The sequence below is a fragment of the Chiloscyllium plagiosum genome, unplaced genomic scaffold (genome assembly GCF_037043375.1).
Source record: "Chiloscyllium plagiosum isolate Xiang-an unplaced genomic scaffold, Cpla_swu_hap1 HiC_scaffold_17, whole genome shotgun sequence".
Lineage (NCBI taxonomy): Eukaryota > Metazoa > Chordata > Chondrichthyes > Orectolobiformes > Hemiscylliidae > Chiloscyllium > Chiloscyllium plagiosum.
The window spans coordinates 72,997,725-73,022,712 of NW_028270155.1; the positions used below are offsets into that span (position 1 = coordinate 72,997,725).

General features: G+C 44.0%; 1 protein-coding gene across 20 annotated transcripts in view; it reads left to right on the forward strand.

The window, feature by feature from the left end:
• The first annotated feature begins 8,556 nt into the window (after positions 1 to 8,556).
• mtss2b (MTSS I-BAR domain containing 2b) overlaps positions 8,557 to 24,988 on the forward strand; it is a 146,797-nt gene continuing 130,365 nt past the window's right edge. For all 20 annotated transcript variants that reach the window (XM_043707337.2, XM_043707339.2, XM_043707343.2 and 17 more), the window contains exon 1: positions 8,557 to 9,163. In XM_043707337.2, coding sequence (XP_043563272.2) covers positions 9,092 to 9,163 — 72 coding nt within the window. In that variant the 5' untranslated portion in view covers positions 8,557 to 9,091. The remainder of the gene's footprint in view (positions 9,164 to 24,988) is intronic.

Genomic DNA, 24,988 nt, shown 5'->3' on the forward strand with positions numbered 1-24,988 from the left:
TATACGATGAGAATGATAAGGGAAGAACTGCAAAAGACAATGTGGGGACATATTCTTCAACTCAGTAAACAGTGCTTGCTATTAGTCAGTGACATAATGAGCATTGGAGAGGAGTCAACTTCATGACCAATCTTGATACAGAGGCCAAGTCTCGCTCAGTTTCTGTTTCCCAGGCTGGGAGCAGTACACTCAGCACCAACTGGGGGTCTAACCTGAGGCCTTTTCCATTGGGATGACTCTTTTCTCTCAGTCAGGCACTTTTCCAGCAAGGAGACTAGATACATGTGAGGACGGATTCAATACAACAAACCCAAGCTCTGAGAAAATTCTTTCCTGCTACAAAATAGTGTTTCCGTTTCCAACTCCAATCTCCTTGTAGGTTCTCAGCCCAAACGGGCTACGTTGAAGCCACCTCTGTAACATGAATCTTCCATTGTTTAAGAATTCTTCTGAACAAACCCCAAACTCATCTCACTCAGCTCCAGATGTCTAACGACTGGTGTGTAAAGTTTGAGAAGAAACACAAGCATTGGGAAACTTTGGTGAGAAAATCAGTCATTCGATGAAAATATCCAATTAATATAAAACTGTCAAATAGGCTCATTCAGTATTAACATATGCATCAATTATCTTTCACCAAATGTCAAAGTAATTTTCAAAATGATGAGGGGTTTTAATAAGGTGAACAGAGGACACTCATTTAGATAATTGGCAAAAAAAACTGGAGGGACATGGAACCAATCTTTTACACAGAGAACAGCTTTGATCTAGAGTGCACTATGAAAGGCAATGGGAGCAGATTCCAGGCTAAGTTTCAAAAGAGAGTCAGACATAAATTAGGAAAGGAAAAGGCAGCAGACAGATAGGGAAGGCACTGGGAAGTGGGAATAATTTGATTTTAATGAGCTACCAAAAGACTCCGGTTCAGTGGCCTCTTTCTGTGCAGTAACATTCCACAATCTGATGAACTGTCTGTAACCTTCCTGGAAAGCTACATTTGGAATTCTGTACAGAACAATAGAAGTAGAATTAGCCTTTATTGTAATGATCATAGTGAAAAGTTTATATGTCGCCAATTACAGCACCAACTTTGGTCCATAGGTAACCTGGGCACAGCTTCTTTAGTTACAAGATCTTAGACAATAGAGAAATAAAACGTCCAGCATTTCAGAAATAAAAGTCCAGAACAACAGGACACACCGGCACCTAGCGTCCAGTTCGCACTGTGCCCCAGCTCCATATTGTGTCAGGCTTTACTTTGAGGGTCATGACGCTGGGAAAACGATCCAGCCTGCCACGTTGGGCCAAGGATGCCATGCCAGGACAGAGGAGGTCCAGCCAAATCACAGTCAACAAGATGACAAGAAAGTTAAACAAAACAGAAGCAAGAATAAGCTACTCAATCCATCGAGCCTGCACCGCCATTCAATAAGACCACAGCTAGCCTGAGTGTAACCTCAAATCAGCATTCCTGCCTGCCACCCATTGACTCCCTTGTCAATCAAAAATCTATCTATCTAACTCAACCTTGAATGTGACCCAGTCTCCACCATTCTCTCTGAGGGAGAATTCTAAAACTTAATGAACCTCTCAGACAAGAAATTCCTCTCCATCTTAAATGGGGAGGGATAACTATTCTTTTTAACAAACAGAGAATTGCTGGAGGAATTCACCAGGTCTGGCAGCGTTCGTGGAGAGAGAAATTGATTTAACATTTTGAGTCCAATATAACCCTTCTTTGGAAATGAAGAGGCCATTAGTTTTAATTGATATCCCTTATTTCCAGACATTCCCCTGAGGGGAAACATCCTCTCTGCATCTATCAGGGATAGCCACCCCAGAATCCTATATGTTTCAATAAGATCACCTCTTATTCGGCAGCATAGTAGCTCGGTGGTTAGCACTGCTGTCTCACAGCGGCAGGGACCCGGGTTCAATTCCAACCTCGGGCGACTGTCTGTACGGAGTTTGCACATTCTCCCCGTGTCTGCATGGTTTCCTCCAGGTGCTCCGGTTTCCTCCCACAGTCCAAGGATGTGCAGGCCAGGTGAATTGGCCATGCTAAATGGCCCATTGTGTTAGGTACATTAGTCAGGGTAAATATAGGGGAATGGGCCTGGGTGGGTTACTCTTCGGAGGGCTGGTGTGAATTTGTTGGGCCGAAGGGCCTGTTTCCATACTGTAGGGAATCTAATCTAAACTCCAATAAATGTAGGCCCTATCTAATTAACTTTTCCTCACAAACCTTCAGCCCAAGATATAGCTGCATGAACCTTTCTCTGAACCACAGCCAATACGAGGATATTCCACCTGAAGTAATGAGCTGCACTTGAAAGAAAAGTGATCCTGAGAGTGAGCCATGGTCATATTGTGGCAATGACTCTGAGCCACACACCATTTAAGCACCAGCTGCTAAATTCACCCTTCTGTCTCAAAGAATGGGGCTAACATTGCTAATAATTTGGAGGTAAGATGCAGCAACAATCATTTGCATTGATAGAGCAGCTTCAATACAATAAAATGATCAAAACGGCTTCACTAGCAAAAGACAGCTGACACTGAGACACACTATATTAGAATAGCTGGCCTAACCTTGACCCAAGCATCTACCTTAAGGATTGCCTTAAAGGCTTTAAGGATGTTCGCGGCTAGAGCAGATTGCAGAGAGAGAAATAGGCAAGGCCATGGAGGGAATTCAAAGTGAAGATGCGAATTTTAAAAACTGAGTCCACTGCTTAACAGGGAGCCAACTAGGTCAGTGAACAGGGGACTCGTAAGTGGGTGGGATTTGGTGTGAGTTAGGCAGTATATTTTTAACAGGGAATGCACAAAATTCTATCAGGCTTGACAGACTGGATGCAGGGAGAATGTTTACTTGTTTAGTGAGCCTGGAATCAGGGGACATTCTCAGGAATACAGGATAGGCCACTTCATACTGAGATGAAGAAACTCAGTCTACACATGGCTGTGGAGGCTAGGTCACTGAGTATATTCAAGAAAGGGAGAGATTTTCATAGAATCCCTACAGTGTGGAAACAGGCCCTTTGGCCAAACAAGTCCACACCAACCCTCCAAAGAGTAACCCACCCAAACCCATTCCCCTAACTAATGCACCTGACCTACACATCCCTGAACACAATGGGCAATTTAGCATGGCCAATTCACCTAACCTGCACACATTTGGACTGTGGGAGGAAACTGGAGCAAGTCCACGCAGACACAGGGAGAACGTGCAAACCCCATACAGAGGGTCGCCCGATGCTGGAATCGAACCCAGGCCCCTGGTGCTGTGAGGCAACAGTGCTAGCCACCGTGCCGCCCACTTTAAAAGCATCAAGAGAAAGCAGCAACATCATATACACATAGATGATCAGCCATGATCATATTGAAAGGCAGAACAGGCTCAAAGGGCTGAATGGCCTATTCCTCCTAGTTTCTATGTTTTCAATGCCTGTAACCTTCCTATTTCCTCTTCACAACATATTTTTCTGCTTAACTTTATATTATTTACACATTTAGCCAGCATGCCTTCATTCTCATCATTTAAGGTCACTGATATAAATTGTAAAAGGTTTAGGCCCAACACAGACCCATGCAGACCGTTCTCATCACATCCCGCCAATCAGACAGACACTACTGCTTGAAAGTAATTTTCTTTACTTTTGGCTAAGACTCAGTGAAACTTCTCTCTCTATGCTCACCACATATCACTTCCCAAACAAACTCCTCCACCCAGTTCCCATCATACCCCTAACACACACTGAACATCCTTTCAAATACTCTGGTAGAGCAAATCAGGGCAGGACTTAGACACTTTTTAAGTCAGATCCTGGGGAGTGTTTCTGAACAAAGAAACCTTGGAGTGCAAGTTCATAGTTCCTTGAAAGTGGAGTTGCAGGTGAACAGGATAGTGAAGAAGGCATTTGGTACGCTTGTCTTTATTGGTCAGTACATTGAGTAGAGTAATTAGGATGTCATGTTGAGGCTGTACAGGACATTGATTGGGCCAGTTTTGGAACACTGTGTTCAATTCTGACGTCCGTGATATGGGAAAGATGTTGCTAAACTTGAAAGGGTTCAGAAAAGATTTACAACATTGTTGCTAGGCTAGGAGAGTTTGAGCTATAGGGAGGGGCTGAATAGGCTGGGGCTGTTTCCCCTGGAGACTGAGGGGTGACTTTATTGAGGTGATAAAATCATAAGGGGCATGGACAAGGTGAATAGTCATTTTGCCGTAAAGGAGGGGAGTCCAAAATAGAGTCATTGAGTCATAGAGATGTACAGCACAGAAGCAGACCCTTCAGTCCAACTCATTCATATCAACCAGATAGCCATAATCTAGTCCTATTTCCCAGCGCTTGGCCCATATCCCTCTGAATCCTTCCTGTTCATATACTCACCCACATGCCTTTTAAATGTTGTTATGGTACCAGCCTTTACCACTTCTTCCTGCAGCTCATTCCTTTGCGTGAAAAGGTTGCCTCTTAGATCGCTTTTGAATCTTTTTCCTCTCACCCTAACCTATGCCCTTTAGTTTTGGAATCCACCAAAGGCCTTGTCTGGATGTAGGTTTGCTCGCTGAGCTGGAAGGTTCATTTTCAGACATTTCATCACCATACGAGGTAACATCATCAGTGAGCCTTCTGTGAAGCGCTGGTGTTAATGACCCGCTTTCCATTTATGTGTTTAGATTTCCTTTGGTTGGTGATGTCATTTCCTGCTGCCTTTAGTGTCTTAAAACTCATATCGCCCCTTGAGGTTCTAAATCCTGTGGGAGAACCCTTTCAGTTTGTACATTCTTATTTGGAATTTAACCCCTCAAGTCCAGGTGTTATTCTCCTGAGTCCACACAGCCCTCCTTCCAAAGCCAATACCTCCTTTCGAATGTGTGATATCCAGAACTGCTTGCAGTGACTGTGGAGTCTCACCATGGCCTTGTAAAGGACTTAGATCTTCTTTTCCTGCTGGTCCTGTATGATTGTTTCCTGTAGCTGTCCATGAGTCCATGATCCATTGACAGGGAAGGCCTCATGGCTCCTCAACCAGGGTTGTCATCCTGAGAGAAAAATTGGTGCTGGTGTAGGCCATCTGGCCCTTCAAGCCGAAATGTGTTTGGAAGAAGCAACCTATAATTTGAACCAGTAAACCTCTCCAGCTGCAGTCAAATGCTCTGTCACTGAAGCTATACCCCGCTGTCTTTCACAATGAGGACAAAGACCAGGTATTCACGGAATAACGACCCATCTCATTCCAGAAAGGACATAAATGATTCACAAAAATACTCATAGGTGGCAACACCCTGATGGACATTCTGGAGACAGTCAGGGACAGCTAATCCAAAGAGCATTTTCGGGGATCAGGGCAATGAATTAAAAGAAAAAGATATCAAGACACTTGACCTTTGACTTTTCTAAGATGGTGAACTGAGAGAGGGCATGATTTTGGCCTTTAAATAATGAAAGATGTAATCACAAGTGCAGAAGCTATTGAGGTCCAGTTGTGAGTTCAGTGTGATGTTATGTGAACACAAAATTGATCAGTTTCAGGGTGAGGCCTGAAACTAACAGAAGGACTCTTCTACAAAGTGATAGGTGTAATGGAACCTCTGCATGAAAAATACTCATTGCTAAATTGATTAAATTGTTTGAATTTGCACTGGACAAGTATCCACTAATCAAAGTGACCAAAGGTCATCGAGACAAATAGATAAAGCCTCTCTCCTCCGTAGGAGCTGATTACTTTCTCAATGCATTGACTGAGTCACTGTTTACTGCACCAGGTCACTGTCCACTGCCTAAGACACCAACCTTTATACATGAGTGCTCCAATCACATTCATTCACTGTGGACTGTATAAACAACACATCTAAAATGGAACTGACATATTTATTCGGAGTTTCAGGAGAAGGCTCTACTACCCACACTATATCACTGGGTTAATATTCTCAGTGCATTTTTGTTAACTTCATTTTGAATTATAGCTTTAACAGCTTGTACTGGGAGAAAGTGTAGGTGACAAAACAACATTGTACTATTCCCTCTTTAAATGTAAGGAACCATCTTACAGGATAGTACTAATGGATCCAGTAAATACCATTCATTACTCGATTAAATTGACATAATTATCTTTTAAAGCATATGGTAATCCAGGGACCTGAACAGATACGCGCGAGAGAGAGACTGAATTCAAATCTCACCGTGGTGAGCTGAGGACTTGAAGTCATTTTTAACAATCTGGAAATAAAGTTGTACTCATAAGGGGGGGATCATCAGATTGTCATAAAATGGCAACAGGGTCACTTAATGTCCTTTCAGGAGAGTGTTTGCTTTTTAAAAATTTGTTCATGGAATGTGAGCGTCGCAAGCAAGGTCAGCATTTGTGGCTGTTTGTGAAGGCAGTGCTGAGCTAACTTCCTGAACCACTGCAATGCATGTGCTAGAGGTAGATGGAGTTCTGGGGGTTTGACTCAGTGACACTGAAGGAACAGTGGCACATTTCCAAATCAGGATGGTGAGTGGCTTGGAGGGGAACTCACAAGGGGTGGTGTTCCCACGTACTTGCTGCCCTTTGTCCCTCGAAATAGTAGTAGCCATGGGTTTGGCAAATGCTGTCAAAGGAACTTCGGTGAGTTGTTTTTTCATAGAAAGTACTCACAGTTGCCATTGTGCGTGGTGGTTAAGAGGATGAATCAAACGGGTCGCTTTGTCCTGGACAGTGTTGAGCTTCTTGAGTGTTGTTGGAGCTGCACCCATCCAGGCAAGTGGGGAGTATTCCATCACACTCCTGACTTGCGTCCTGTAGCTGGTAGACAGGCTTGGAGAGTAGAAAGTGAGTTACTTGCTGCAGGATTCCTAGCCTCTGGCCTGCTCTCACAGCCACTGAATTAATATGGCTGCTTTAAGTTCAGTTTCTGGTCAATGTAACACCAGTCCCCTGAGTAAGCCATTCAGCAGAATCACCAGAGCCGTTGAGGCCAAAACATTGAACATTTTGAAGGAGTTAGATATAATTCTTAGGCTGGAAGAAATCAAAAGATATTGGGAGAAAGTGGGAACACTGCACTTAATAAAATGATCAGCCATTGAATTGGAGAGCAACCTCAAAGGGCTGAATGGCCTACTCCTGCTCTTATTTTTGTGTTTCGATCACACAACAACTAATGATATGCCATAAAGGTCATCCAGGCAAGCAATGCTCAGGAACTGAAAATAAATTGAATACATAAAATATATGACACCCTCTTTTCCCACTCCATTCTCAAAACATTATTGAACAAAATCAAATTGGCCTTGCAATGCCCAAAGCCCAATGGCCAACTGCATGTATGGGAAGCTGTTACACGGTGAGAAACATATTTATTCCTTGACAGAGTGTGACATAGACTCACTAACCTGGTTCCTGGGATAAGAAATTGTCTTCTGAGTAAAACTAAGGATTCTCAGCCTATATTCCCAAAGTTTGTACAATTGAGATGTGATATGGAATGAGGCTGGGTTTCTTCCGGGTGCTCTGGTTTACTCCTACAGTCTAAAGATGAGTGGGTGAGAGGGATGGGCCAAGCTAAATTGCCCATAGTGTTCAGGGATATGTAGGTTAGGTGCGTTAGTGAGGGGTAAATATGGGATAATAAGGTAAGGGAATGGATCTGGGTGGGTTACTCTGGAGGGACAGTGTGGACTTGTTGGGCCAACTGGCCTGTTTCCACCCTGTAGGGATTCTATGATCTAGAAGACTTGACAGGGTTGATGTTGAAAGACTACTTACCTGGGGCTGGACAGTCGAAAACCAGGGGTGACTTACTCAGGATATAGGGATGATCAATTTGGACTGTTTGGGAAGGTCCTCATTGTGGGATGTGAATCTTTGGAATTCTCTCCCTGAGAGACGTGTGGTGGCTCAGCCTATCCCATCAATCAACAGACCTTTGACCACCGAGGGTAGGTAAGTGAGGAATTGAAGCCGATGAGTTTTGATCTTTACTGAATGTGCTCCAGGGGCGGTATGCCTCCAAACTGTTTCAGTAGGGCTTTGGCGTGACCTCAGCACCTTACAGAACGTTTGAGTTACGGGTAGGTGATGTTAGGATTGGGGAGGGGGGGGGGGCGATGATCGAAACAGCGCACGGCAAGATCCCACTAAACAGCAGTAATCCGCGGCAGGGGAAAAAATGCTTGACCTTAAAATATACCTGGGTTAAAAAAAAACAATCTGAATTCATGTTTAACTGGGAGCCGATACGTCCACACACGTATTCTCTGTATACAAGAGGGGTGCTGGTGCTGGTGCTGGTGCTGGTGCTGACACATTAACTGTGCACCCTGCTCCAACACAATCTAACCTTCCAATACACCGGCACTTCCACTGATCCTACACTCTACTCGCGTTACTGCAGAGATTATAAACCCTCCTCTCTCTCTCTCCCCTCCCTCTCTGCCCCTGGCACCCAATGAATTCCACCTTCCCTTTGCCATGTGATATGAGTTTAGATGGGGGGGGGGTAGAGATCCGACAGATCGAATCGGGGTCCGGGAGGGGGGTGGTGGGGGAAACTATTTGGTTACATTGTGTCTGCCTCGTCCTTTCGCTAACGCCGCGTCCTATCGAGTGGCGTTAACAGGGGAACCCTCGTTGCTACCCCTTCCTCCTTTGTCTTTTCCTCTCTTTTTTATCATTCCGGATTCCCCCTGCCCGTGTTTGTTGACGCTGGGAAGGCATGGCTGTGCAGTACCACCATCTGCAATTGGGATTAATCGATTTGTGAAAGGAAGGGAGCTGGGTTCTGTCCTCTTGTGTTCCATTTCACACCCCCAGGGTGAAATTGTGACACCCCGCCCCATTTAACACGTCCAGAAGTTTGTGAGTGGTGGGGGTGGGGGAAAAGAAAAAGAAGAGGGTATTTTCCGAGTCGGAGTCAGTTTCACCCCCACCCCTTCCTTCCTGTGTGTGCCGCAGAACTCCCTCCTTTCCCTCCCCAGGTCTCCTATTGAATGGGAGCTGCTGGCTTTGCGGAAACTCTTGTAAAACCCACTTGGAAAACGGGGTCACAGCGCCCTCCCCGCTCTACTGTTTTATATTCATTCAATGTGCAAAGATGGAGCCGGCGATGGATAAGGAATGCGGAGCTCTCGGTGGCCTCTTCCAAGCTGTCATTAATGACATGAAGGTAAGGTCGCAGTGCAATCTGATCCTGGGGGGGGGGTTCAGTTATTTTCCAGAGGGTTTGTGTTTGCTGCTGTTAAGGGTCTGCTCGGCTTCGAATTGTAACATTCGCCACATTAACAACAGATTCACTCTGAAAGCGATCACCGCTTTCATTGAAGCTGTCACCCAGTCAGAACTGCTGGGGTGAGCGTCAATTGTGAATGGGGGGGTGGTGGTGGTGAGTGGAGGGAGAACAGAGGGGGTGATAAAAGAGTAAAACCGCCCGGAGGTTAATGGTAAAGGAGCCGGGTCTTACATTGCAACACACACAGACTCCATTCCCCATTGTAATATCCACTGATGTATGATTTGGGGGGTGGGGGCATCATTCCTGGGAAAGAGGGGTGATTACATTGTGTCGTGTGAAGGTTCCTTGTGGACAATGTGTGTGGTTACTGTGTTTGGGAGCTGAGGTGTTTCATTGGGAATGGTTAAAGCAGGAAAGGAAACGAGACAGAATTGAACCCAGTGGAGGTGCCTGTTAGTTTGTCCTTTGTGTGTCTGTGTGTGTGTCTGTGTGTGTATACACACAGGGAAGGGCGAGGGAATGTGAGGCCGGAGGGTTTTGAAAGCGCACACCTCAATTCTGAAACCCAGAGAGAGAGGTTTTAGCCATTTCAATTTGCTGTCAGTTCTTGTGAATGGAGACAGCGGACAGTAATCCCTCTGTATCTTGTTTGTGTGTGTCGTCAATCATTGGAAGTTGACTCGTACTATTGACTTGAGGGTTTATGAACGCGATCACGGTTCGATTAATCGATTTAGTGTGGTCGAGCAGAAAAGCATCAGTAATTTAAGGATAGAATGCTGTTGGGAGGTAAATGTGGTGCCAAAAAAAACACCCCCGCCGGTGGGGAGGGGGGTGGGAACAGAAAATAAACTTGTTAAGAAAGCACCGGCAAAAGTGACAGATATTTCACTTAAAAAAAAACAAATCCCGCTACCGGCTATGGTCTGTGAGGCGGAGTAAAACATTGCTCTCCCCTAACACATACCATAAATTTGATGAAATTAACGGCATCGGGCCCTCCTCAGAATTTCAACTCCACTTAATCTTCCAGGTGTGTTAAGAATATATTATTTTTTCTTTTTTTAAAAAAACTCTCAATCAGACACTAAATGGTGTTTCGATTTGTAGCAAAATATGGTGAAACATTAATGTTTCCTTTCTGAGGGAGTGAATCTTGCTAAATACTTAATGGTTACCTCTGCTTTCTGATTGCAGTTTTCCCAAAAGGGTTACATCCTGTGGAACACTGACGCTGATTTTATATTCTGTAGTGTCAGTGTTTACCTGTGATGTGATGTGATTAAACCCCTATTACCAGTAACATCAATAACAAAGGAGGGCCACCACTTTCTCTGGTTTCACCCATTATGCCACTAATTTGGAAAAAAAAAATGCCTGGCAGGGGAACCCACACCGTTTAAAATGATCTTGGCATTTATTCTCCAGCTCCAAGGCAACCATGCCCTATATTCCTGGCCAAGTAGCCTCTCAGGACCGATGACGGGTTTGTGGAATTAACAACAGAAAAAATGCTTTCAGCCTGGGTCTAGGGGGAGGTGGTTTGTTGCCAAGTGACAATTTTTATGTTCAGCCTTACCGTGCAATGTTTTGAGAGCATGCTGCACTTAGAGAATTGTCGTGTACTATCACTGAGATTTCAATACTGGATGCTGATTGTTTTGTGGTATTTATGTAACATGCTCCTGAATTTAAATATTGTGCCCTCACAGTATGTATAGATTGTTATGAAGCTGCAGTATTGCTGGGTATAGTTGTCCCTGTACAAAAACTGGGACGCAGTATTGATGGTTGCAGGTCTATCACTGTACAGCATCAGGGTAATTTACTGATCTGTTTTTATTTAAAACTGGATTGCACTACTGCTGGGCAAATTGCTGCAGTACATCGGGATGCTCTATTCATGAACGTCAGCTTTACATTGTATTGCATTTATGTAGGTACAAGTCTGCCTGTACAAGTATTTTAATAAAAGCAAAGTACAGTGGATGCTAGAGACTTGAAATAAACTAAAGCGTGAAAGAAATACTGTAGGTCTGGCAGCCTCTGTAGAGAGGAACCCAGAGTCAACATTTCAAGTCCAATATGGTTCTTATTTGGAACTGTGGAAGAGTCGAACTGGACTTGAAGTGTTAACCATGTTTCTCTCCACAGGTACCACCAGACCTGCTGAGTTTGCCTTCTCCACTTCTTCTGTTTTTGAAAATACTTTCATGATTTTTAGAGATCCATAATTGTGTAACACTGAAAATATTGCAAGGTACAATACATTGGGTGCATGTTTTGACAATGGGATTAATTTGAAGCAATCATGATTTAAGTCAGATTGGAAGTGGTACAAGATTAAAGTTTCTTTGAAGTGAAATATGATCTTTGATCTAATTGATACTAATAAGTATAATTTCAACCTTTTGTCCAACATTAATTACCCAATTTCTCAACTAGTTTGGGGCAAATATTGCAAAGATCAAAGTGGCAGTTGGGAACTCAAAGACAATTTATCTGTACTTTTTTTTAAAAGAAGGTTTTGCCAATAATTGTCGTTAAGGTTGTTTGCATTTTTAAAAAAATTCATGAAAGTCTGCCATTGTAATTTGAGTTTTTTTGAGGTTGCGCCACTTGGTTATTGCAAGTCCTCCCTCCCCCAAGATCCCTACCACTGAAGATGACAAGAATGATCTCATGGGAACATCATCACCTTCTCTTCCCCTGCAAGTTAGAGACCATTCTGAATTGGAAGTAGATTTCTGTTTCTTCATTTTTGTGTCAAAATCATTTAATCCCCTTCCTAATCCCCCACTATCAACAGCCTTGTGGTTACCATTGACCAAAAACTCAACTGGATTCATCATATAAATACAGTGGCTACAGGAGCAAGTCAGAGATTAATCATGCTGTGTTGAGTAACTCAGCTCCTGACTCCCCAAAGTCTGTCTACCACCTACAAGGCACAAATCAGGAGTTTGATAGAATACTCCCCTCTTGCGTGGATGGGTGAAGTTCCAACAACACTCAAGAAGCTTGACACCACCCAGGACAAAGCAGCCCCCTTGATTGTCACTACATCTACAGGCATCCACTCCTTCCACCACCAATGCGCAGTAGCAACTGTGTGCAAGATGCACTGCAGAAAGTTACCAAAGATCCGTAGACAGCACCTTTCAAACACAAAACCACTTCCATCTTGAAGGACAAGGGCAGCAGTTACGTGGGAACACTACCACCTCTAAGTTTACCTACAAACCATGCATCAACCTGACTTGAAAAATATATTGCTGTTTCTTCTTCGTCACTGGGTCAAAACCCTGCAATTCCCTCCGAGGGTATTGTGGGTCAACGTACAGCACATGGACTGCAGCAGTTCAGGAAGACGTCCCAATACTTCTCAGGAGTAACTTGGAATTAATGCGTTTGTTCAAAAAAAGATTTGACTGTTATTTGATAGCTAAAAGCTGGTTTGAAAAAAATAGTCATTTTTCCATATTTTTCTCAGGCTATGATTGTTACTGGCTAGACCAGTATTTGTTGCTAATCCCCAGTTGGGCTTCAGATGATGGTGATGAGCTGCTTCCCTCCACCATTTCAGTCCATGACCTGCCCTCATCGCCACAGCATGTCGCTGGTCCAGTTCAGTTTCTGCTCCATGGTAACTTCCAGGATATTGAAAGTGGGGGTGTTCAGCAATGAAAATGTAATTGAACATTGAGGGGTATCTGTTTATTATTTATCAATGTGCACATAGTCCTAGAGATTACAGACTGGTTTGAAGCTGTACAGTTTACAGTTCCGGAGAAGAACGGTGGCTGATAGCTGCCCCTTTCAGTCTTGGAAAAGGATATGTGATTGAGAAAGGAACCATTGACCAGTCTGGATAAGACTGAGCAGGAGTTTATAGCTGTATCAGTTACAGCTGTGGGGATGCAGGAGAATGTTTTTCTTTCCCACTGTCCCAGAGAAGGATATCTGGGGGAATTCGGGAGACTGATTTCCATCAGAATTATTTTGGTCCTGTGAAGTTGGTGTTGTCAATATAATTATAGGCTTAACTTATTTTCCTGAATGTCACATGTAACTCTGAGCGAGGGTTAGCAGAAGTTTAACTGTCAGCTCAGTCTGGGACTTGATCTGATGATTGTTAGCTGTCTGCTGAATAATTGCAAAGAAAATTCAGCATTTTAACCAGTTGAGCGCCAAAGTGTCATTTTGTGAAGTTCTTTCCATCCCCAGTTCTCACGTATTCCTCCTCTTTCTGAGTTAGTTGTCTCTCAGTCGCACCCTCCATAAACCCCAGCATTCTCACAACTCTGTGAATGTTATCACACAACTCATAGAATCACAGAGATGTACAGCACTGAAACAGACCCTTCGGTCCAACTCGTCCATGCCGACCAGATATCCCAACCCAATCTAGTCCCACCTGCCAGCACCCAGCCCATATCCCTCCAAACCCTTCCTATTCATATACCCATCCAAATGCCTCTTAAATGTTGTAATTGTACCAGCCTCCACCACTTCCTCGGGCAGCCCATTCCACACACGCACCACACTCTGCGTGGAAAAAATGCCCCTTTTATATCTATCCTCTCTTTTATATCTATCCTCTCACCCTAAACCTATGCCCTCTTGTTCTGGACTCCCCCACCCCCAGGGAAAAGGTATTTCTATTTACTCGATTCATGCTCCTCAAGATTTTATAAACCTCTACAATGTCACCCCTCAGCCTCCGACGCTTCTGTGAATATTATCCTACCCATGTGACTCACTCTTCACCTTCACTTTGCCAAACTACGCTCGTTCCTAGATGACCAATGTCTTCCATTTGAAATTGTTTAAGTCTCTTTCTGATTTGGCCCTCCCGATCAACCCAGAGTATCTCCCCCCCATCCTCCCAGACTGCTAACTAGCATTGACTGATGTTGATGGCAGCAGCACCAATCTCTGCTTCGCTCCTTTAGATAATTGTCTAATCCTGATTTAAGGAACTCCATTCTTCTGTATTTATAGCACTGTAGGTATTGAGTTCTCCATCCTCAACCTCTGCACTTCACACTATTTCCTTGCATTTCTTGTTCTCGTGCCTATCCAGTTTGCCTCTTTACATGCATATGACTGTAAATCTCTGGAAGTGTTAACATTGACTGTAGCTGGGATTGTATTAATACTTATCCCACAAGTGCATCTTGTTGGGATTTTTGATTGGGCTCACACTGGGACCACTACCCTAAATTTTTTGAAATAGCACGATAAATTCCGCATTCCCAACTGAGCTCCGATTTTGAATGTTTCCTGCAAGCAGTGCCCACTCCCTCAGTGCTGCAGACTGGCATCACTGCAGATCAGTGCTCCAAGTCTGAATTGCAGAATGCCTACAGTGCAGAAACAGGCCATTCGACCCATTGAGTCTACACTGAGCCTCTGAGGAGCTTCCCATCCTATCCCTGTAATCCCAAATCATATCATGGTTAACCCACCTAGCCTACACTTCCCAAGGGGACAATTTTAGCATGGCCAATCCACCTAACCCACACATCTTTGGACACCACCCTACAAGAGGGTGCTAGAATGCAATTCTAAGTTTTGTGCTCCCAGCCTGGCACAGCACTCCAACGTGGTACTGAGGGAATGCTGTACTGGCAGAGAAATAGTGCATTGTTGTGATCATTCCAATCTCTCCTGATTGGGAACTCTCAGGGAATAGCAGCAGGGGGGGTTGTGGGCTGAGATCTGGAGCCCCTGGGATGTTCATCTGTTAATTTGAAAGTCTGGAATATCATGGATCAGGAGTCTATGATTCCTCGCCCTTGTTCCTGTCATGTGCAACATTGCAGGCTGCTGACTTGCGATCAGGAAATCAGCTACGTTTGTGCCACCCAGAGAGAGAGAGAGAGAGAGATCAGAATTAACGTTTGAGAGTTTGACAACTGATTGAATTGAAACAGTCCAGTTTCTGTGTGCCACATGGTGCAGAACATTTGGTCACTGCACAGACAGGAGCTTTTATAATCTTTGCAGTGACAACGTCTAGTTTCTTCAATGCTGAGCCTGTTGAAAATATGTATTTGGGAAAAAAAAAGAGCAATCCTGACAGTTGTGTAGATTCTGTATGATAACAAACAGTAAATCCAATAATGGGCGTGCAGAGCAATAATTTAATCACTCCGTGCTCCTGAGCTTTGCTGTCGGATTTTATGACACTGTTGAGCTTTGTATTGAATTATGGCCCTGCCAATTCTTTGGCAGCATCGATTGTTTGAGATTATTACCTCATTTCTTCAGAAGCTGAAATTTAATGTGGACTGGGATGAGATATTTCAAGAATTATTGCATAACATAATGGAGTAAAAATGCTTAATTTCTTTTGAGATAGACCTGATAATCTCAGATTATGAAACTATTATTTTTGAAAATAACTTTTCTGTTCAATGGAAATGTTTGGAATGGGTCACTGAGACCCAGAAGGTTTGTTCTCTGAACTGTCAATATAATTTTCAACCAAAATTGGTCAGATATGCAAAAGCTATTGTGAAAATGCTGTAGCTTTCAGGGGTTATTTTGTCCTGGTTTATTTTAAGAGAGGCTTTATAACAGAGGTGCTGAGCTGGCTAGTGAAGATCCATAAAGTAAATAGCTTGGGAGGCCTTGGGGTGATTTTAAAAGATACAACAATAGAAACAGCCTGGATGGGTGTGGCCAGCTTTCTCAGACCAGGATTTCTAGTTTTCAGTTTTTTTAGCTTTAAGAAATTGTTGGAATCACAACTGGGTTGGAAGCTACTGCTACTGTCTCCACTTGATATTTTTTCTGCTCTCTCTGCTGCTGGGTTGCATGTGAGAAAATGGGATTTCTGAATTTCCCTTTTTGCCAAGGCATGTGTTTAAGGAATGTTACTACATTAGAACAGTTAACTACTAATAGTTAGATTGAATCCTTACAGTTTGGAAACAGGCCCTTCGGCCCAACAGGTCCACACTGACCCTCCAAAGGCGGCACGGTAGCACAGTGGTTAGCACTGCTGCCTCACAGCGCCAGAGACCCGGGATCAATTCCCGCCTCAGGCGACTGACTGTGTGGAGTTTGCACATTTTCCCCGTGTCTGCGTGGGTTTCCTCCGGGGGCTCCGGTTTCCTCCCACACTCCAAAAATGTGCAGATTAGGTGAATTGGCCACGCTAAATTGCCTGTAGTGTTAGGTGCAGGGGTAAATGTAGGGGAATGGGTCTGGATGGGTGCGCTTCAGCGGGTCGGTGTGGAGTTGTTGGGCCGAAGGGCCTGTTTCCACATTGTAAAGTTATCTATCTAATCCATCTAGGTGCATTCCCCTACTACTCATGCATCTAACCTACACATCCCTGAACACTATGGGCAATTTAGCATGGCCAATCCTTGGAATGTGGGAGGAATCCGGAGCACCAAGAGGAAACCCACACAGACACTGGGAGAATGTGCAAACTCCACACAGAGAGTGGTCCAAGGCTGGAATCGAACCAGAGTCCTTGGCACCGTGAGGCAGCAATGCTAACCACTGAGCCACTGTGCTGTAGTAGTTACTGTATCTATAATTCGATTAACTTTTCCAATACAATTATTTTTAATTATTTGTTTTGTTATATTTTATTTGTAGTGTTTAAAAAACAATTGTGTTGTGTTTAACGTTGAGTAGTTTGACCAGTCGCATTGCATCTGGGACCAGTAGTTCACATCTATCTTTTAAAATAAGAAAATGTTAGGTTCTGTGCTACCTTCTTAAAATATTTTGAGTGGGCCTGACCTTGACCATAACTAGCTCAGGACAAGTCAATCCACTTAATTGATGGTGTGTCAGTTGCCTCCAGCAGAAGTTCAAAAGCATCATGGGAGGACCATCATCTCCAGGCCCCTCACAATTCTGACTTGGAACTACATCGCTTTCCATCACTGTCATTGGGTCAAAGTCAGGGAACTCGCATCCTAACAGCACTGCGGTTGTACCTAGACCATGTGGACGACAGTGGTTCATGTTGGTGGATCAGCATCACCTCTGCCCCCAGAGCATTTTGGGAATAAATACTGGGCCAGCCAGCAAAGTCCACATTTTGAGAATTAATGCTATGAAACTGTAACTGAGCCCAAACTACAATTGTCCATAGCACCTCTGGCTTTGGGAGGAGAAAATTGTCCAGGTTCCAACTTGCAAGTGGATGTGTAGAGATGTAGTTGGCTTTGGCTATGATTCTACTGTTAGTGGAATAATTTCCTCCATTTCCACACTCTTCTCCACTCCTACCATGGGCTATAGACCTCAATTGCTTTGCATGCAAAGGATCGATCAGCTCCGAGTGTTGGTCGTTGTGGGGAACATGATGACAATCTGGTGAACCAGGGAGACCTCTGGTTTTTGTTTGAGTTCATTGAGTACCACAGTCTAGATGGGTTAGCTGAGGGGAATGGAGAGAGTTGAATCCATACCTGTTGCCCTATCACATTGCACAGCACACTACATGAGACATGCTCGATGATCAGACCTACATCACCCTTTTTAGTCATTTTTATTCTCAAATGCCTGCTCTCCTGACTTCCATCAGGGAGATTTACTGTCTGTTCCAATGGATGGCAGCTACAGCAATGCAGCATTCCCTTAGGAATGTAGTATATTGTCAACGCTCGAGACTTGCATCAGAATTAGGAACAGGAGTGGGCAATTCAGCTCTTCAAGCCAGCTCTGCCATTTAACATGATCACGGCTGATCCTATCCTGGACTCAACTCTACTTTCCTGCCTGCTCCCCATAGCCCTTTATCCTGCTTTTCTGGGTTGATGCTACAGTCACCTTTGCACAGCAGTTTGTTACTAAATTAGTAATCCAGAGACCTGGCATAATGATTTGGAGATGGGAGTTCAAATCCCACAATTGAATTGAAGCTGAGCAAGTGGAAGAGGTAGAGTTTTGAGAGCATTTTGGTAGCAGTGATCAAAATTCAGTTAGTTTTAGGGGAGTTAAGGAAAAGAACGAGAGAGAAAAAAAGATGTGTAAAAGTTTTAATTGGGAGGGACAGAGATCGTTTGTTTGGGAGAAGAAAGACAATTTTACCCATCTGTGCTGTGATTTAGCAAGAGTGGACTTGACAGTAAATCAGTGTCAGTAAAAGTGGGAATCATTCAAGGAGAAAGAAAGAGTTAAACAAATACGTACCCAGAAAGAAAAAAATGACGACAGGAAAAGAAAATGTCAAAAGGAGTAACCAAAGTAAGTCGAGGCAAAAAGAGTTTTGGTCAGATTTCAACCTCTTTGTTAAAGTAAAAGGATTATGCAAAGAGAGGCTATGAAACTAAGAGGTGAATAAGTGAAATCATAGAATCCCTACAGTGTGGAAGCAGGCCATTTTAATCTTTTTTTTAGGATAAATGCAAGAATGTCAAATTTCCGACAAATGAGGTGCTGATCGCATAAGATTGCACTTTTATGACTGATGTCAGGTGAATAATGTAGCCAAGAATGAAGCTGAATAAAGCGGGTTCAGAGATAAATTAAGAAAATGAGTTGTGCAGAGTGTGACTGAACAGGAATCCGAAAGGTGTAAATTAGTGCTAAAAGCAGGAATGGGGTCAGTTTGGGATAAAGAGGGGATTTAGTGGATGGAATTAGGGAATATGACTGAGGTATTTAAATTAATATTTTGCATCCATCTTTACCAAGAAAGATGATGCTGTGCCAGTACTGGTAAAATGGGAGGTAATTCATTCATTTGAAGGATTTAAAACTGTTGAGGAGGAGATGTTGGGTAGGTTTAAAGGTTGAAAACACAACAGGACCAAATGAAATGCATCCAACGATACAAAGGGAAGCGAAAGGTTGCAGAAGTCCAGCCACAGTTTTCAGAACCTCCTCAGACTTGGGAGAAACAGAGAACTGCAAATGATACATCCTTGTTCAAAACAAGCATGCAAAGATAAGACGAGTAGCTACAGGCCAATTAGTTTAACCTCAATGGTAGGAAGCTTCGAAAAACAATAATTCTTGGCAAAGTTATTACCAATTAGGGCAAAGGTAGGTTTGTGAAGCAAATTTGAGGGGAAATCTTGTTTAATTTGCTGGAGTTATTTGGTAAGGGAACAGAGAGGGTTGACATGTATGTGGAGAAAGTGAGGTCTGCAGATGCTGGAGATCAGAGATGGAAATGTGTTGCTGGAAAAGCGCAGCAGGTCAGGCAGCATCTAGGGAACAGGAGAATCGACGTTTCGGGCATTCCTGAAGAAGGGCTAATGCCCGAAACGTCGATTGACATGTATGTGGCCTTCCAAAAGACATTTGGTAGAGCAACACTCTTGAATAAAAGTACAGCTCATGGGGGGAGGGAGAAAGGAGCACTGGCAAAATGTAGATTAAATTGGCTGACCGACCGGAAACGGTAGCGGTGAATGTTATGTTTTGGACTGGGAAAAGTTTTGTAGCATATTTGTTAGCATTTGGTGTTCCAAACCCTCGTCTTTCTGATCAAGTAATGACTTGGACCTTGGCACAATTCCAAAATTTGCAGATGATACTAAACACAGGTGCTGTGAACTGATTTAAAAAGGTTGGTGGAATGGATAGACAAGTGGCAGATGAATCACTTCATATTTCCCTGCATTAAACCTTATGTTGGTAAAAGGAACGTGGAGGGGCAAAATATAATAAAGATTACAAAGCTGAAGTGTATAAAATGAGCATAAATAATGGCAGGTGGCAGGAAAGTTTGAGACACAGGTTAATAAAGCAGCTTAGGCTTCATTAATGAATACATAAAGTACAAAAGGAAGTAAGCTGAATTTGTGTGCAACACTTGCTTAGCCTCACTGGAGTATTGTGTGCAGTTCTGGGTACCACACATTGAAAGAATACAAGGGTGTTAGTGTGTGTGCGCAGAAAAAGATTCCTGAGAATAGTTTCAGGGATGAGGAACTGCATTTACGTAGACAGATTGGGGATGCTGCTACTGCTCTCCTTTTGAGGGGAAAAGATTGTGAAGAGATTTGATAGAGGAATTCAAACCCCTGAGTGGTCTGGACAAATTAGATGGGGAGAAATTGTTCTCATCGGCAGAAGATGGAGAACCAGAGTATGCTGATTGAAGGGAGGAACGTTTTCATGCAGCGAGTGGTCAGGATCTACATATGCCTGGCTTGATAGATCTTGAATGTTAAATAGAAAGTAGGTAAGTCTGCCTTCTGGTTATTTAAATCGTAGATCCATACTAGGCTAAACTTATTCGGACGACCAGCCACAATCTTTATGATCCAAGGCTTCAGCACAAATCCTTTTAAAAAGGAGTTACTGGTACTTACTACCAGACTGCTACTGTGATGTATTTAGCCATGATAGCCGATGATCATCTTGCATTAGCTCTTAATACAGATGAGACCTGGGTTATGTTGTACTGAAGGATCCTATGAGGTTTCATTGCAGAGTCTTGTATTTACGTGTGTGTGTGTGTCTATGCGCGAACATACACTTGCAAGTCTGGGCTCAATCCAACAATTCAATGTACTGTAGCAAGCCTTCCTCAGCATGTCATGTTGCAAGAGGACTCAGTAAGATGGAAACTGATACCTTTTTATACCATGGTTTGCCACCGCGAGCATTAACAGTATATTAGACATCTGCAAGACCTTAATGCAACAGTACACAACAATGATTTATCTTAATGTACATGATTAAGAAGTTTGCAGATGGTACAAAAATTATGTGCACTTTTGAGTGTGAGGAATAAAGCTGTTTGTGGGGAATTTGCTGGGAAAATTGCCTGTGGTTATGCCTACTTGCAGCAGTGACAACTCCTGTACAGTCACAGTGGTCGCAGAGTCATGCAGCACAGAAACAGACCCTTTTATCCAATCAGTCCATAATCCCAAACTACACTGCCTGTGCTTGGCCCAGGTCCCTCCACACGTTTCTTATTCATGTACATATCCAAATGTCTTTTAAACATTGTAATTATACCCGCATCCACCTCTTCCTCTGGAAGTTCATTCCACACACAAACCGTTCTGTTTTCAAAAAACAAGTGCATTATCTTTGAGGTTTTTTTGCTTTTTTGACTATTAAAGAACCATAATGAATCAAAATAAAAACCCAATACCACCGAAATGCAATAACTGTAAGCAATCTAGAAATAAGCTTGCAATCCCAAGAACAGCTGCAAGATCCATGCTACTCTCAGTACACCGTTTCTTTTTAAAAACCTTTTTATAAAGTGCTTTGGGACCGTCTGATGTCATTATGAATGTGAGTCTTTATTGTATACTTAAATCAATTCCCCAGTGTGGTGGTTGGTGTTTGATGCTGAAGAGTTTGTGTGTGGAGAGAGACTTCATTGTGTTAGCACCGATTTCCTGATTATGTGCCGGAGTTTTCGGCGAGTTTAACCTTCTGACTTTCCCTTGTAGATGCAAGTGAGACAAGTGAAAAGTCATAAGTTGGTAGTCTGGGGTTTTGGCAACTGATGTACAGCAGGATAAAGGATTTAGACTCAAAATTACCCACTTGTAAAGTGGAGGATAATGCTGGATTTTGAGTACATTGTTGACACAATTCAAATGACACCTATTGACTCTGTCACAAAGTCGAAGTTCAGTTCTCTTGTCTGTTTGTGTGCCATGTGGTGTGAAGGATTTTGCTTTATTTTACATTAATTTTTAGCAGAACATGAGCTATTTTAACCAACCTCTTTCCCCCTCCCACTCTGCCAATCTCCAGATCTTTTTGGTTTTCCCATTGGGACAAAATGGGAACTTTGAACAGGATGTGAGTTCCTTGCATTCCGCCCCCCTCACCCCCCCCGGTGTTTTTGGCAGGAAGACTGAGAACACATTAGCAGTTTTCCCCAGATCCCAGAACAGGAAGTGAAATGTAAAATTCCATTCAGTTTCAGTGGAGGGAATCCTGGGCACCCTGCACATTTGTTGGTAAATTCTGAATAAAAAGAGAACTGCATCCATGTACAGCCCTTCCAGATAGCCCATTAAGTGAGTTAAGTCTTTCTGCAGTTATCAGTGTCATAGGAGATATGGTGGCCAATTATTCCGCAGCACAATCCCACAGAAGCAACGTGATAAATGAATCAATCCATTTTTGGTGGAGGAATGGATGTTGTCCAGCACAGCAAGGAACATTCCCATACACCTTCTCAAAAAAATGCCGTGGGATCATTTACATTTGTCTGAGAGAGCAAGTTTTAAATCTTATCCAATTGAGGCACCTCCAACACTGTCATAGTGTCAGCCCGCATTATGGATTGCATTCAGTGCAATGGGACCTGGAGTGTCTCATGTCTGCTAGACAATGGCTCCCACTGCCAACAACTCCAATATCTCCAATATTCCTTATGGTATAAGCCCAAACCTCAACGTGGACTAAGGTAGTCCGTGTAACCAGGGAGGATATTTAGACCCAATACAATGCAAGGGACATGAGACTCAACTTCCATATATCCCACAGTCAGGAGGACCTGGAGAAGATCAGGAACAACATGGGACAGAAATCATCAGCATCTCGCTCAAACTAGTGTTCCCAAAGCTGGAGAGAGTGTGCGCTCACACTTGGCTCAGTGTCACGAAGGACGAAGTGAGTGTGCGCTCACACTCTGCTCAGTGTCGTCGGCGATGGAGTGAGTGCGCTCACACTCGGCTCAATGTCATGGAGGACGGAGTGAGTGTGCGCTCACACTTGGCTCAGTGTCACGGAGGACGGAGTGAGTGTGCGCTCACGCTCTGCTCAGTGTCACGGGGGACGGAGTGAGTGTGCGCTCACACTTGGCTCAGTGTCACGGGGGACGGAGTGAGTGTGTGCTCACGCTCTGTTCAGTGTCACGGAGGACGGAGTGAGTACGCTCACGCTCTGCTCAGTGTCACGGGGGACGGAGTGAGTGTGCGCTCACACTTGGCTCAGTGTCACGGGGGACGGAGTGAATGTGCACTCACGCTCTGCTCAGTGTCACGGGGGACGGAGTGAGTGTGCGCTCACGCTCTGCTCAGTGTCACGGGGGATGGAGTGAGTGTGCGCTCACACTTGGCTCAGCGTTGTCGGGGATGGAGTGAGTGTGCACTCACACTTGGCTCAGTGTCGTCAGGGATGGAGTGAGTGTGCGCTCACGCTCTGCTCAGTGTCACGGGGGACGGAGTGAGTGTGCGCTCACACTTGGCTCAGTGTCACGGAGGACGGAGTGAGTGTGCGCTCACGCTCTGCTCAGTGTCACGGGGGACGGAGTGAGTGTGCGCTCACGCTCTGCTCAGTGTCACGGGGGACGGAGTGAGTGTGCGCTCACGCTCTGCTCAGTGTCACGGAGGACGGAGTGAGAACTGCACACACTCTGCTCAGTGTCACTGCCATTTCACATCCTCGTGAGTCAGGACCTGCTGGGCCAGGAAAGATTTCCTCTTTCAATTTTGAGTCGGTTTGAACTGAGGCTAATTTCAGAGTTGGGTTTTTCTTTTCCGCCCATGAATCCTTGGTTGCCTTGTGGTAAACTGAAGGTCTCCGGATGACTGAGGGTGTGCGGTCATCCCACTTAAACAGAAAGGAGAGGGGAATATTTGAGTCTCGTCTCCTGCAGCCAAGCCTCGGGCCTACAGCTGGAGAGTGAAACTGTGATACTGCTGAAGTGCTTGACAGCAGCTTTGCTTGCAAGTTTACCAACTGGATGATAATCAGAGAGTCAGTTTAATGTGCGCTTGCTTTGCTGATACTGAGTGTTTTAATGTGTGATATGAGTCTTTTGTGTGTCTGCCTGTACAGTCAGCAATTATCAGCTGAGTGTTAAACCTTTCCTGTAGGATCAGTTGTGATTTTTCTTTCTTTCTTATTATGTGGAATAGGGGTGTCAATGGCAAGGCCAGTATTTGTTGCCCATCCATAATTGCCCTTGAACAGAGAGGCCATTTCAGAGGGCAGTTGAGTTGTTTCACTGTGGGTCCGGAGTCGCATGTAGGTGAGGCCAGATTTTCTTTTCTTTAAAAAAAGCGGATTTTCTTCCCTCGATCATTTAAGATTAATTTTTGCAACAGCTGACAATGATTTTGAGATCACCGTTATAGAGTCAGGATTTTAAGAGCTGCATTTGAGGTGAAATGTGGTGCCCTTGATGTAAAGTCAATGTTTGACTGAGTTTGGCTTTGAAGGAGCGCATTAAAACTGGAATCAGTGGGTGGGGGGACAGGGAGGGGAATTTGCCCATTGGTTTAAATGATACCTGGCACATAGATCATCTTAGCTACAAGCTATCACCATAGGAGTTTCTTGAGGTAGCATCCGCAATCCTTACCTTCTTCAGCTGCTTCTTCAAGGGTCTTCTGTATGTCATTGTGGCAGAAATGAGGTTGTTTATTGTTTACATTCCCAATGGAGAACCGTAAACAAAAACAACTGGACTTCATAAAGTCCCTACAGTGTGGAAGCAGACCATTCAGCCCATCAAGTTCATACCAACCCTCTGAAGAGCATCCCACACTGACCCACCCCCACCCCTACTGCTATAACCCTGCATTTTCCCCTGGCTGATCCACCTAGCCTGCACATCCCAGGACATCATGAGCAATTTAGCGTAACCAATCCACCTAACATGTTTGGACTGAGGGAGGAAATCAACGCAGACACGAAGCGAAACCCCACACAAACAGTCACCCAAGGGTGGAATCTAACCTGGGTCCCCGGCGCTGAGAGGCAGCAGTGCCAACTTAAGGACTAACCCCCAAATGAAGAAATAAGGAACACGATTCCACCTTTTGTAGCTCTTGCTTTAACTTGAAT